At 51.3% G+C, this 14,443-nt stretch overlaps 1 protein-coding gene across 2 annotated transcripts; it reads right to left on the reverse strand.

Annotated features, from left to right (window-relative positions):
- On the reverse strand, positions 1-14,072 carry SLC22A31 (solute carrier family 22 member 31). 2 transcript variants are annotated; one of them, XM_082233088.1, is made up of 10 exons: positions 13,973-14,072; positions 9,144-9,954; positions 8,489-8,592; positions 7,371-7,525; positions 6,988-7,156; positions 4,572-4,717; positions 3,177-3,285; positions 2,451-2,665; positions 1,775-1,886; positions 1-748 (listed from the first exon to the last, which is right to left on the reverse strand). In XM_082233088.1, exons 2-10 carry the CDS (start codon positions 9,501-9,503, stop codon positions 319-321), a joined length of 1,800 nt encoding a protein of 599 aa, XP_082089214.1. In that variant the 5' UTR covers positions 9,504-9,954; positions 13,973-14,072; the 3' UTR covers positions 1-318. The 2 variants fall into 2 exon arrangements, with proteins under 2 accessions (XP_082089214.1, XP_082089215.1); XM_082233089.1 differs by lacking the exon at positions 13,973-14,072 and adding an exon at positions 10,237-10,798 and having other exon boundaries at positions 9,144-9,942.
- Between the last annotated feature and the right edge of the window lie 371 nt (positions 14,073-14,443).

Genomic DNA, 14,443 nt, shown 5'->3' on the forward strand with positions numbered 1-14,443 from the left:
TACAAAGGTGTCACACAGTTTTTTATTAGAAGTGCTTGGGGGCACCAGAGCCTATAAGGCACCAAGGGTAGGGCTGCAGTGGCTCTTTCCCTGCGAGACGGAGAGAGGAGAATCCAAAAAGCTGGCGCCCTCCAGGTGTTTTGGACTACAACTCCCATACTAGCCCCAAACGTCTGGGGGGCAAGAGGCAGATGATCCTGTGTGACGGCCAGCCGCCCTCTGTGCTCACAGCCTCACGAACGTGGTGCAGTCCTTCAATGGGGTGGCAGGGGGACTTAAACACCCTCCTCGCTGCCCCAAGGCATGCAGTCCAGGCCACTACATCCCTTCCAGAGTGCTGTTGTGCCGGGAGCGCGCCGGGAGCAGCGGTCTTGTTTGACCAGAGCTGGCTCCATGGTGGGAGCCCAGCATCTTCTTGGTGGCTGAGACGAGGCGGGCGTAGCTGTCGGGGTCGTAGGGGCCAGCTGTGGAGCGGGTGGAGAGCAGCGGCAGGTGGTCCTTGTGGCGCTGGCGCTGACTGGAGCGGAAGAGCGGGGGCCGGTGCTGACTCTCCCCGTCCCGCAGAGAGTCCGGAAGGGGCCTGCTGGTGCTCTCTGGGAGCAGCATGATGCTAAGCACCGACAGGATGGCAAAGGAAGCGAAGATCACATGGTGGAGAAAGAAGCCATGGCTGTTGTGGATCTCCATGAGTGGAGTTGTGGCTTGGCCCACCAAGCCAGCGGCCAGGATGAGGCCCAGCCCAGCACCCCTGCAGAAGAGAAAAGGGCAGCAGCGTTGGGAACAAGTGCTGGGCAGGGTGAGGGGGTAGAAGAGAGGAAGTCCCGTCTGGCTACATAAGGCACAAGCTCAGCAGCTAAGGCTAGAGTGGGGCTCCCCACCAGATTAACTCTGTGGGCCACATCCAAAGTCTTCCTCCCTCCCCCAAGCCCACTCCTGGAAAAAAATGTAGTTTTTACTGAGCATTTTTTGTGTTACAAAACAGATGCCCACTCCTCCTTTTAATGGCTAGTGCGGCTGTGTGAGAAAACACACGAAGGAGCTGCCTTTCGCCAGGTCAGATCAGTGTCAAACTCTGGCTGGCAGCCTCTTCCCCGGGGTGGCCTCATGCCCAGGAAGGCTTTTAGCAGGCCTGCAACCCAGCATCAGAGAATGATGACTGGAGCTTCAGGAGGGGGCCCACCCAGTGCTAGAGAGCAGCTGCTTTGCATCCAGAGGTTCCCACATTCCACCCCAATGACATCTTAATTAGAGAGCTGCCGCTGACAGTATATCTTCCTATATACATAATAATGTAAGGTTGTCATCACACTGCTCCTGTTGGGAGGATTTGCATGGTTGGCAAGCAAAGCAAGCAGGGGTACGAACCCCTTGAAACAACGCTCAGCCAGATGGACTAATGGTCAGACTCCGTAGAAGGCAGATTCCTGTATTTATATGACCTCCTGCATGCAAAGCAGATGCTCTACCACAGACCTACTTCTTCCCCAGTGGCAACCAGGGATTTAAATGTTCACAGGACCCGTTATTTGGGTAGGACCTTTCATCTGGGTAGACCTGCACAAATTGGGCCTCTCCTGTTCCTCCCATCCCAACCCCCAGCCGAGATAATGCAGCAGTCGCCCTCCCACTCTGGGATCTGGGCCTGTCAGTCTATTATCATCTTCATCAGTATAATTACATTTCTATACCACCCTTCATCAGTGGAACACAGGACGGCTTACAGTATACAGTCTAGACCTGCACAGCACATGCAGGGAGAGGAGAGACGCCTCACCTGACCACGGTGGGAAGCACCTCACCAGCAAACAGGACGCTGAGGGCAGAAACAGCTTGTGACGCAAGGATCCCCAGGACAGAGAGCAGCACAATGAGCCAGGACATCAGGTCTAAGGGAGGAAGAATAGAGAGGCAGGCAGGCTAAGCAGGAGGTCTGCCCAGCTGCTAACCAAAGTGGATGGCCCAGAGAGCCCTTCATAGAGCAAACCACAGCACAGGAGAGGAACCCATGGCAGTCCAAAACCACATTCCCTTCTGGGCTGCTTTCCAGGGGCCACATGCCAGTGCTGGGTGGGCCTGAGGGCCAGAGTAGGTGGAGTGACATACACACATTTCCCCCTTTGGTGCAGTAGGCAGACTTCCCCACACACTTGCCACACCCCTCCAACCAGGCAAGCAAGAGGCCATGTCAGAGGTCAAAGAACTGTTCCAGCCAAGCAAACACACTGGGGAGCGGGGAGGGGTCAAAACAGAGCCAGGTACACAGGCTCGGAGGGACACAGCTCCAGGCCCAAGGCTCCCAACCCCTGCCTTAGCAGGTAACTCGCGCACATGCATGTGCACAGATGAGGATGGCTCGTGGCTGCTAAACCCAGCCAGGAGAAGAGAGCCTGGGAGGGGTGGGGTGGGGGTCTCTTCTGGGAACTTGTGGTACACCTCCCCCATCTGCTTACACTGAGTCAAGGCCAGTAGCAGCAGCGATGAAACGCCCGTCAGGATGGTGCTGAGCAGGAGGGCGGCACGGCGTCCAAAGTGGTCCACGGTCAGGCACAGGAAGAGGAGTGCAACCGCCTCACTCGCCACCAGCAGGAAGTAGGGAAAGTAGAAGCCCGGTGCGTAAGAGGTCAGGTTGCGGGTGAAGCTGTGGCGGATCCCACTCCCAATGAACCTGGACGGTAGGGGAGACAGGAGGCGGGGGCAGAGAGATGATAAAATGCTCTGCAGTAACTCTAGGAGGATGGACCAGGGGTTAGAGTTTGACAGTATGAGCAGGGATATGGGTCCTGTGGGTCAAATAAAGAGGGTGGCACATGGGCCGGAAGTTCCCAATCCCTGCCCAAGAGGAAAAGCATTGCTTGTGAGTAACTCAGGACAGATAGCAAAGAGGATCAAATGTATAGGTCTGTAAAGAGGCCAATTGGATGCCCCTGGGAAGCCTACTGGCAGCAGGGCGGGGAGGCAGCAGCCCTCTTCCCACTGTTGGCCACTAGCAATTGGTACAGTATGCAAAGGTAGGCTGCCTCTGGACGTGGAGGTTCCAGGAAGACATTACAACTAATCGTCAATGCTGGGGGATTTCACCACCACCGCAACTTCAGAGTGGCTGCCAACACTTCCCAGCACAGCTCCCAGGTCCCACAACCAGTTCTCAAAGAACCCACAACATATCAGGCTCTTACACAGTGAAACCCAGGATAAGGCTGTTCTTCCAAATGACCCGGGTGCGGAAGATCTTGCAGATGCTGTAGTACTGTGGCCGAGGGGCCCCTCCAGACAGGTTGTCCAGCTCTGGAGACAGAATTAAAAACATATTGTGAGACAACCAGCACCACTAATCCAGGATACCTGCAGCATATTTTTAAAAAACTAATTGACATGAAGAATGTACATACTGGCATTCAATTATACTCTCAGGGCAACTAACAGCAAAACGTTAACACAATGAAATAATCTCTCAACAATGCAGGAAAAACCACAGACCAAACAGCAAATAAAAATGTCAGAAGAATGGATTAAGAAGCCTTGAGATTTATTTACATTTTCAAGGTCAGTAGCAGGTGCCTAAAGGGCAGCCAAGAATCCTTGGGTGTGCCAAAGCCAAAAAGGTCCTCTTCCATCATTTCACAGACATATGTGTGGATCCTCTTTGCTATCTGTCCTGAGTTATTCACAAGTAATGCTTATCCTCTTGGGCAGGGATGGGGAACTTCTGGCCCATGTGCCAAATGTGGCCCAGGAGGCTGTTCCTGAGAAACCATCACCTACTTGCCCCACAACTGACATCGTATGACACCACATGTGTAACTTCCAATGAACAAATGGGAGCTTAAGGGTAGCTCCTGATTGTTCCTCTGCCGGAGGAAGGTGGGCTCCCACTACCATCAGTGCACCTTGTTCCTCAGCAGGAGAAAGCTTGCACTGAAACTGCTGCTAAAATGGGAAAGAAAGAGACTCTCAGGTTTTCACCCTGGCTTCAATGGAAAGTGCTGCCTGCCCCTGGAGCAAGCCCCTTTGAAGGGGTGCTGAGAGTACACCTTCAAAGAGAAGCCACTGTGATATCAGGTAACAGATAGACAGTCCTGCTTCCTGTCAAATTTGGCCTGAGAGGGCAGTTACAGGGATCTGGCCTGCTTGATGGGGTAGGGGGAAAGTTTCTCCAGCTGTGCTCTAGGCGATGTTGGACTCACAACTCCCAACAGCCCCATCCAGCATGACTAACACTCATGGGGGATGGAAGTCTATCTTCACCTGGAAGGTGACAGGCTCCCCCAAGGGGACCAAAAAACTCCACCCACATCAAAGAAACACATCCACCTATGTTAACGGCTTGCACACCTGCTTCTCACAGTGGGTCAAGAGGTATTGATCCCGAAAAGGCAACTAGTGCTTTTTCCAGCCTCCGGTTACATGGGGATGGCATACCTTGCACCCAAAGTAACCTGGCAGGGCAGATATTCACCAGCCCCACCAACCTCAGATCCAAATGAGCACCCAGCACCCCATTGCTCCAAGCCAGAAACTGATAAAGCAGCAAGGCTTAGAGTGAGGGCCAAGCCTAGCCCCTCAGACCTCACCTGCAAACAGGTGCTCCCAAGTGTAGGAGTCATCCTCCAGGCGGATTCCATTGCCCTCGGCTAAATCGCGCAGAACCTGCTTGCCTTCCTCAAGCTGCTGAGTGGCCAAGAGCCAGCGGCTAGACTCAGGGGAGAGGGCAGGACACCTGCTCCCAAAAAAGAAGAACAAGCACTGCTGGCATGACCGGTGGCATCCTGGCAGGCAGAGCTGGAGCGTAGCTGCTCCTTCATTCTGGACAGTGTATCCCCACATGGAGAGCAACTACCCAAAACTTGCTGGATATTCTTGGGAAGCCCAGTCTCTTGGCTACAGCCTACACAAACAGGGGTAACCACAACCACACTGTGCAAAAATGAACAAGGCAAAACTTTCAGGGGAGAAGAGGGAGGGAGAATACAACCAAAAGTTTATTAAAAATCTAAAACAGGTATTCTTATTCTTATTATTAATAATTTTGGTGGGGGGGGTAAAGCTGATGGTTGTTATGTTCCCAAGCATGAACCAATTCAGAAGATCTCTGGGGGCAGGGAGCCTGGAGGGCATATGACACTGAAAACTCTCCTTAGGTGGTGTTTAAGGAAGTGTGGCTTGTGTGGTGAGATGGGGGCTTTTCAGAAGAACAGTCAACTTGCCACATCTCAAGTAGCGAGAAACAGCTGAACTGTGCAGCCTTTTGCTGCTAGGTCAGTGAGCCATACTAATGGCCTCTGCCCGCCAACCAGAAAGTGTTTTAAAATCCAGAAGGAAGAGAGGGAGGAAAGGGTGAGGGAGTCATTTGTATTACATAACAGCAACTTGGGGTCCCCCCTTCCGGACATCCATTTTATTGGGTGTTCATGAGGATTTGTGCTCATCATGCTAACAGGACCATCACACCGGATCCCACACTCAATACTGTTTGTGCCTGAAGGTGTTTTGGAACAGTCACACTGCTTCATTTCCAAACAGTGCACAGCCCTGAAATGTCTTATACCGCAAGTGTTCTGGTTTATTTTTTGCCCTGCTTTTGCTGTGCTATGGCCCCTCTGGAGAGCAATAATGTGGCAGCATTGGGGTAGGATGGCAGAGAAAAATTAAGTAGAACAAACCTGCTACTGATGCACTACTATTATGTCAAAACATGTTGCAGAAGACACCCGCAATACCACCTTTGTCTGGAGGGGCCCGTACCCTCTTGTGGTTTCAAACTGGGGACACTGCCTTTGTGCAGTGCAGAGAGAAAGATGGGGAAGTGTGCTTTTTAGTGCTTTCTTGTATGGATCCAGGGCCTCTCCCCTAAGTGTCCCAGCATGACTCTCCCTTTCCCTGCAATGTTTAAACATCCACTCCTTCCTCTGCAGTACACACCCCACATTGCTCAAGCCTAAAGGAAGCTGCTCCAAGTTGCAGCTGGATCAAGTGTGTTCCCTCAGCCCTTGAACTGAAGGGCTCTGCCAAGGGGGTGCTCTAGTGAAGAGGGCTTGCTCAGCACCAAGAGGTCACTCAGGCAGCGACCTCTGCAAGGCTGAGGAAGTGCCAAGTGGGCTGAGGCTTCAGAGTGGCTGGCAGCAGCACCCTCTCCTGCCTGGAAGGGTTGCAAGGAAATCTTGCAAAGGAGGCAGCATGTACAGAGCAGGAGTGGGGATGCATGTGCAGCAGCAGGCAGCCACAGGATAAGCGCTGCCCTCTGACCCCGTCACCATCGGGCAAGGGTCCCTTCCCACCTTGGGTGTGCTGTACCACTGTGTTTTGGCTACATTCAGTGGGCAATATTTAACAATGCACACATGTGCAATACCACAGCGTAGCGTCAGGTGAAAGTTTTGTAGGGCACCAGGTTAGGGGATTGAGCAACTTTAACACAGCTCTTGGTGCTGCAGGACTTTTGTCAGATAGGCATAGATTACTTATTCTGAGAAAGCAGGGCTGGGGAACCTCAGGCTCAGGGGCTGAATATGACCCTCCATTTGGCCCTCGTAACTCTCCCCAGGCCACACCCCACACTCGGTCAACTTCAGGTCCTGAGTGTTTTTTGCCTGGCTGGAATGTGCCCCTGAACTCTGATAATGCCTCTTGCTTCCCTGGATGGAGGAAAGAGAGAGATGTCGGTGCCAAAACTGGTCTAATGTGTGTTGCTCTGCCTGCCTTTGCTTCTATCTAATGGAATGTGGCCCTCAGAAGGTTGTCTAGAAGATAATGTGGCCCTTGGGCAGAAAAAGGTTCCCTACCCATATTTTAAGGCACCAGGAAAATTACAGGGAGTTCCCACCCTGGGAAGAGTTTTCTCAAAGTGCGGCGGGAGGGTGAGAACCACACTGATCTCCTCACTGACATGAGGTCCGCAATGCTTGTTGTGCCTCTCATTTCAAGGAGTCATGTGTCTCCATTGTAAGGCTTCCCACCCCCTTCATATTCAGGGCTGAGAGGCAGACTTACCACCAGCAGGCAGCCAGCAGAGTGAGTCCCAACACTATTGTCCCCTGGAGGAGCCGCCACTCCTTGCAAGCCACCGCCAGCCCTGGCAAGAGCAGCTCCCCAGCCACCCAGAAGAAACCAGCGCCCATGGTGACTGCCAGGCGGTGCGGAGGGTCGCACAACTCCAGCCCTGGGAAGGAAAAGCCAGTGAGAAACACAAGAAATGGAGTCGGGGGCAGAATGTACAGGAGAGGTGCACATGGCAGGCAGAGTTTGGTGGTAGCCTGGGAGACACACAGGTCTCTGCTTTGGCAAAGATCCAGAATTCCCAACCCATTATATGAAAGCAGAGGCAACTGCAGAGGACCCAATAAGGATGTGGGGTAGCAAAGAGGGCAACTCACTTGCAACATAGAGGGAGAGGAAGGTGCCAGCCAGCAGTGCCCCAAAGAGCAGCCGGGTAAGTACAAGCATAACATAATTCACAGCCAGCGCCACGGCAATGCCCAGAGGGATGGACAGCATCAAGGAGGAGATGAAAGTGGCCCGGCGGCCAAACCTAGAAAATCAAAGGAGAGCAGTGAGTAAGGATACAAAGTTGGGGGGGTTCTACAGGAGAGCCAAAGGCCCATCCATCTAAGTCCAGCATCCTGCTCTCTGCCAGATGCCCCAGTACAAAGTCTACAGCTCTCACTGGCTGCATCTCTGCTCAAACACTCCAGCCCCCTGGGTAGAAGTGGCCAGTTCAGTTACCAGTCCGCGGGTGTGCAAGCAAGGGAGTCTGGCTTTTTAAACTTGGACTTTTGAAAAGTCCTTTGCAATAGCAATGTTATGGAATGGTGGAACTCACTCCCACAGGACACAAATCCATGGGCAATAAAGCTACCAGCGGCTACTAGCCACAACGGCTGTGCTCTTCCTTCATGGCCAGAGAAAATAATGCTTTTCACTGCCAGTTGCTGGAAATTGCAGGAGGGGAGAGTGCTCTTGTTCTTAGGTCCTGTTTGAGGGTTTCTCACAAGCATCTGGGGGGGGGGGCCACAGTGAAAACAGGATGCTGAACAAGATGCATGCTGGACTGGACTCTAACCACTACACCACACTGGCTCTAATACCAAGTTGAACTGTTTTGTTGCTCTTGACTATTAGCATTGACTCTGAGCGACAACACTCTCTCCAGGGTCTCAGCAAGAGAAGGATCTTCCCTGCCACTTGCCATTTTATCATTAAAACAAAAACAACTGGAATTGAACCTGGGCTCCACTCCATGCAAAACCAGTGCCCTACCACTGAGCATTACATTCACTTCCCTTGGGGATAAGAACATCCTGGTTCAACAAGACTGCAGCACCACAACACCATACAGTAGCTGTACACAAAGAGTGTATTGGGTTCGCTGGGATGCTAATTAAGAACATGGTAAGAAGATTCCAATCCTCACTGAGGATTCACAGCCTTCAGGCAAGGCTTGCTACAAACTCAAGGAAGGGCAAAGCAGCATTGTGATGGGGAAATATTTTACCTGTCACAGGCCGATCCAAAAGCCATGTAACCAATCAACCACCCCAGGAGGTGGGTGGTTTGCTCCAGGGGCACCTGCCAGTGGTTGGCACAGACCAAGTCCCACTAGAAGAAAAAGGGAGGAGAGTTTTCACAATCAGGAGGCTGGTGGTGTTGCCTGCCTTTAGGTCTTCTCATAGATATAGCGATGCCCAGGGGCCACTTCTAGCTTTTGGGGCCTCAGCCATAATAAATTTAAAAATAATGGCACACAAAAGCAAAATGATCTAAAAATCAGTTAACAACAAAAACCATCAAGCTGGTCTCTGACCGTAATAAATTTCATGTTCAACAAAAACCATGGATTTTACCAAATGGCAGCTCTTATTTGTTTAAATGCCTTCCTCACCCCTGCATAAAAGCAAGCTGCAAAAATTATCAAATGCAAAAATGTAACAAGATAATTTTTAACTTTAAAATTAACCCTAAATTTGAGGCCTACTTTAATCTGGAGGCCCAGGCCAAGCCCCTCCCCGCTCTTTACAAAATGTGCGAGAGGTTTTGCCTAGGTCAGAACCCACGGCGTCATTTGGGCAGGTGGACCAGGGCCTCCCGCTTCCGTCCCTTTCCTAGGGCCACTCTGCACATCCTCAGAGGCACCCTTCTGACCCACGGACCTGCGTCACGACGGTGGAGAGGAGGCCGGCCTCAGGCAGGACGTACTCCCAGCCGCGGGTGCAAGGGCCGGTCCCGTTGGGCTCGAGGCCGCCCCCGGGCGGCGGGTAGCGGTAGAGCAGGCAGTGGCTGCCGGGCGGGGTGGAGGCGTTGAGCAGCTCGGGCCCGCTGGCGTTGCGCAGCTCGGGCGGCAGCAGCGCCGGGTCCGGGCGGCAGCGGTGCTGCGGGGTGGCGGCCAGCAGGAGCCCCGCGGCCAGGCCGAGCGCCAGCGGCACGTTGGGCAGCCACGAGGCGGCAGCCAGGAGCCGGGCGCGCCGCCCGAAGCCGCCCACCTGCCGCAGCAGCTGCCCGTCGAAGTCCATGCGCCGCGGGCAGGACGGCCACCTGGAGCAAAAGAGCAGCGCCGCCGGGCTGGCTCGCTAGTTAGGCGGCCGCGGTGGGGCGGGTGCTTAAGGAGGCCGGCCGGAGGGAGCCTCCCCTGGGAGCACGGGAAGGAGGAAAGGACCGGGGAGCGCACGGCGAAGCAGCGACCCTCGACGGTCCTCGCCCCGGTGCCGCCGCTCGCTTCCTCCCTCTCGGCCTGACTGCGCCAAGAGAGCCGTCGAGGGAAAGCAGCCGGGATAAGGAGGGCTGCTTGCGGCTCCCGCTTTTTAGACGGCCCGCTCGCCGACGCAGACACAAGCCTTTCCTCTTCCTCAGCGCCGCCTACTGGTTCTCGTCCGCCCCGTCGCGTAAGGACACCAAGCAGGCGTACCGGTTGGATTCTTCAAAAGATTCCGGACACGTTTCCCTAAGATTTGCCTGTTGATTTACCTGAGAAAATAAGGTGGTGGGTTGGCAACATATATTCGCGTGATAGCAATAAAATTTCAAAGCGGTTTACAAAAAGGATAAAACAATAAAGTTATCAGTAAGAAAAAATCCCAGTTAAAATTACTCTCTATATTAGTCAAAAATAATTAAAATAAACGATAAACTAAAAACAAAAACAAAACAGAAGATTAAAGCACATTACAACATTCTGCATGTCTGGGTAGATTTGCCTAAACAAAAATAGTTTAGCAGGTGCCCAAAAGAGTCATTGAAGACACCTGCCTGATTGTGATAGGCAGGGAGTTCCGAAGTGTGAGTGCTGTGGGCAAAATAAAAGCCTTTTCTCCCTTCAAAAGCAGGAGGGAGATTGAGGATCATTGCAGAAGTCCCACCCCCTTAGATCAAGAGCCTGGCTGGAGCAGACTTTTTGGGGCGAGCCATCCAGCCCAGTACTGTGTCCTGGACCCTAGAAGGAGAAGCCAGGCAGATTCCTCTGCAAAGCTCACCCACCAGCCTTGCAAATTACTGTGTGTGTGTGTCCAGCATTCTTCCTTTGGACATTGTGGAGGATAGAGTGGGCTGCATCTGATAAAACAGGCTGCAGTCCCCTAAGCCAAAACAGGTAGCCTTTAAGGCAATTCCACAAGACTCTTTGTTGTCATTGATCCTGCGAGAGTAATAATACACTTTTTAAACCACCCTTCAACCAAGTTTCCTTGGGCACCACCAGCTTCTGACTCATATAGGGACCAAAGCTGCCTCTTGGCTGTGCTTCTGCCCTGAAGCTGGATTAGACCAAAGTCCCATCTAGCCCCCCCCCCTCTTCAGATGCCAACCAGATGCCCACAGGAAGCCTGCAAGCAGGATGTGATCTCCCTCCCTCCTGTGGTTTTTAGCCACTGGCTTTCAGAAGCATCACTGTCTCCTACAGTGGGTGTAGAACACAGCCTTGTCCTCCATGAATTTACCCAAGCCTTTTACAGCTATACTATCACTACAAACTGTAGGAGCCAGTTTGGCAGTTTAACTTCACTTTGTTGAGAAGTGCTTCCTTTTGTCTGCCCTGCATTTTCCTGCATTCAGCTCCCATGAGCACAGCCAAGGGGGAGCAGGGAGGAGCAGCTGCCCCCCATCAATAAAAATAAATAAAAACATAGCTAACTAAGGTTCTGCTGCCCCCCAACAAGACCTGCACTTCCTAACAAAAGGCTTGCCCCCCCCCCAAAAAAAATCCTGGCTACGCCCATGTCATCTTTATTGGATGGCCTCTCCCACTACATTAAGGAAGAGACTGCAGGACCCAGGAAAGATGGGCCCTTTACCTGGACTGACGAGTGCACCATTTAGCTTGGTGTGCCCTTGTAATATGAAAACTAGAACAGACAGGTGCTGCAATTTGACCCAATATTCTTTCGCAAAGAGCCCCCTCCAAACCCAGGATCTGCACCCAAATGTAAACTCCAACCTGCTTACAGCTACTTCCTTTTGTTTTTAGGAAAATAGGAAGTTGTCTTATTATACCAAGGCAGGCCATCTAGCTCAGCACTGCTAACACATAGTGGCTCTCTTGTTTGTGTTTCAGACAAGGCACATCCACAGTCTTATGTGGAGACATCATGGTTTGAACCTGGGTCCTGCTCTGTGCAAAGCAGCTGCTCAACCACTGAGCTACAACCCCTCCCTATTTCTAGTCTTTAAAAATCCCCATGCTTCCCCCCAAAAAAAATATAAAATAGTGTTTTAGATATTACTCCATAGCAGAACGAACTGCTGGTGGTAGAGCTTTGCAGTTGCCTTTTAGGGAAGTGAGGAGCGGCCTTCCCATCTGTTATTGCATAAAAACAGACACAGAGTTTGAAACCACTCACCAGCCACCTAAAGTCCTAGAAACACCTTGCCTGAGAGTCACATGATCCCAGGGGCTGGTCAGCTTTCCCTCCCTGGCTTCCTGCCTCTTAGACTCACCTTTCCCAAGGTAGTGGGGGTGGGGTGGGGAAATGTCTCCATGTTGCAATGCAGATTTAAATGTTAATTCCTAAATGGTGATGGGGGGGCAGGGGCAGGGGCAGGGAGTGCAGAGTCAAGAAGAGGCCTTCCTTTTAACTTTGCCCAGTGAGAAGGCTCAGAGACAGCAGTTGAGGTTGCACAGTTGGGACAGAGTGGCTGCTGATAAAAAGGCCCTTTGTTCTAAGGGCCCCTCCCTGTCTGTAAATGGAGCACTTATCAATTTACTCATCTGGGCAGGGAGAGAGAATCTGGGGAAGAGAGAGGAAAGATTATTAGCACTCTAGCAGCTGAGACAGAGAAGGAGCAAGCACATTCCGGTCAAGCAGCTTTCTTTCGGCTACTACCTCTGATTGTATCCTATATCAGGTTTCAGCTTGCCAAGTGTGTTTGACAAGTGCTGCTGTGCTTGCTCCAAACAGCCTCCACTCCCGCAAGAAGCTTGTCACTGCACCTCAACAGACTGGGGGACTGGGGAGCCCGTCAGACTAGTCACGGTGAATCTTAACACAAGTATTGCAGGGCAAAGGCTGGTTCTGTCTACTGGGACACGTTGGCTGTATGCATACCATTCATTTAATGCTCATTCCCCCCCTTACACACACACACACACACACAACAATCCCAGGAACAGCTACAATTCCCAGCATCCTTAACAAACTACAGTTCCCAGGATCCTTTTTTTTTTGTGGGAGCAGGGGCAGAGAATGTGCTTTAAATGTGTTCTGTGTTTTTTCAGCCTACGTTGAAGTTCTCTCCCTCCAGCAAAACAACTACATTAGTTCATGTCAACGTTGTCTTTAAATATTCTGTCCCCCAGGTGATAGAAATTGCTAAACATCAGAATCTCACCCAGTGCTAAGACATGTCCTGAAAATTGCTCTTTATATCTCTGGACTGTTTGGCAATTTGACCCACTTCAAATTCTTGTTTGCAGAGGTGAATCAGGATGCTATTTCATCGCTCCAAAGTGCTCTGAGAGGACACAACACAGCCAGCTTTTGTCTCACCAGCTGATTATTCCAGCAAAACAAATCTTTAGAACATGGCAAGCTGAGCTGCAGCAACAGATCCTGTGAAACTTTGTCCATGTGGATCAAATCCCAGGGTTAACTGCAGGAAATAGCCTGCCATCATCAAAATAATTGTTGGCAGGGGTCGCCCTCAACTGTGACTGTTCTGAGAACTCCTTTTAAAAATTATTTTTATGGGAAGGAAACACTGCTCTATATTGAGTCAGCCTCTTGGGTCTATCTAGCCCTGTATTGTATACACCTGATCCAGCCCCCAAGCAATTTTTGCTTTCCCTCTCTGCAAGACATTTGAGTGGCAGTGGAGAAGAACAGCCCCTTGATGGGGACGCAAACCGTCACCTTCCTGGTTGTCAGGTTGATCATTTAACAAGGGAAGAGGGAGCAGCACCTGCTTGTTTGAGGCAGTGGGGTGTCCAACATCTGCTGCAAGGATTCAGACAGGGGGATGTGCGTCTCTGTCACCTTGAGCTCCTTGGAGGAAAAAAATGGAATATAAATGCAATAAATAAATAATAGACCACCCTGAGCTAGATGGATCAATGATCTGATACCAGGTGAGGCCGTTTCTTGTGTTTCCAGGTCTTGCAAAATTCAGAGTGCCTTGAGCCAGAAACACGCTTTCTTTCCAGTGAAGAAATTGAAACCTTGCAATGAGGAAGTGACAACTCTTTCACAATCTTTGCAGCAGAAACCAAAGTGAGCAAACCTCATGATGCATGGCTAAAACAGCCCTCTGAGCATCTTAAGAGGAAGGATCGGCACAAAGGTGTTAAACAAAGTGTCCCATTCCATTCTCACCCTGGTAATTAATATTTCCAGAATAGCAAGACACTGGTCACACACTAAGCAGAAAAGACGACATATTTTCTCCAGATCCCCAGCTGATCCCAAGGGGGCTAGAAGTAGCTTTTAATTGTTAAGCCACCTTGGTCACTTTACATGGAAAAGCAGAGTCTAAATGTAATAAAACAGTAGGTTACCTCTGCTGCAGCTGCTGCTAATCTTCTCTGCTCCCTGCCATGACCTCCCTGCAAGCTGTGGCTGTGCTACAAGCAGCTGGGATTTCAGCCCTTTTGATCAGCCTCTGTCTGGTGAGCAAGTTTCAGCAAATTGCTGGTGACACCTAGTGGTGCAAGACGAAAGTTCGCTGTGCACCTGTTTGTATATGTAGCAAACTTCACTAGCCTGTCTTCTTCCACCAGTCGCAGCTAGCCCAAAACATCTGGAAGCCACAAAGCTGATGCTGTCAGGGACTCTGGGAACTCTCACCTTGCACTCTTTATTGCTGTGCATGGCTGTCTCCTATTTATGCCTCCAACTCTGCAAATTGCCAATAAAAGAATGCCAATTTGAGGGGAGTCTTTGGCCCGACCCAGCAGGGTTCTTCTTATGTTCATAGGCATAGCCTGGAGTGAAGCTATAACTCAGCAGCAGAATATGTGGCTTGGACT

The sequence above is a fragment of the Podarcis vaucheri genome (assembly GCF_965113315.1).
Source record: "Podarcis vaucheri genome assembly, chromosome: 7".
NCBI classification, from domain to species: Eukaryota; Metazoa; Chordata; class Lepidosauria; order Squamata; family Lacertidae; genus Podarcis; species Podarcis vaucheri.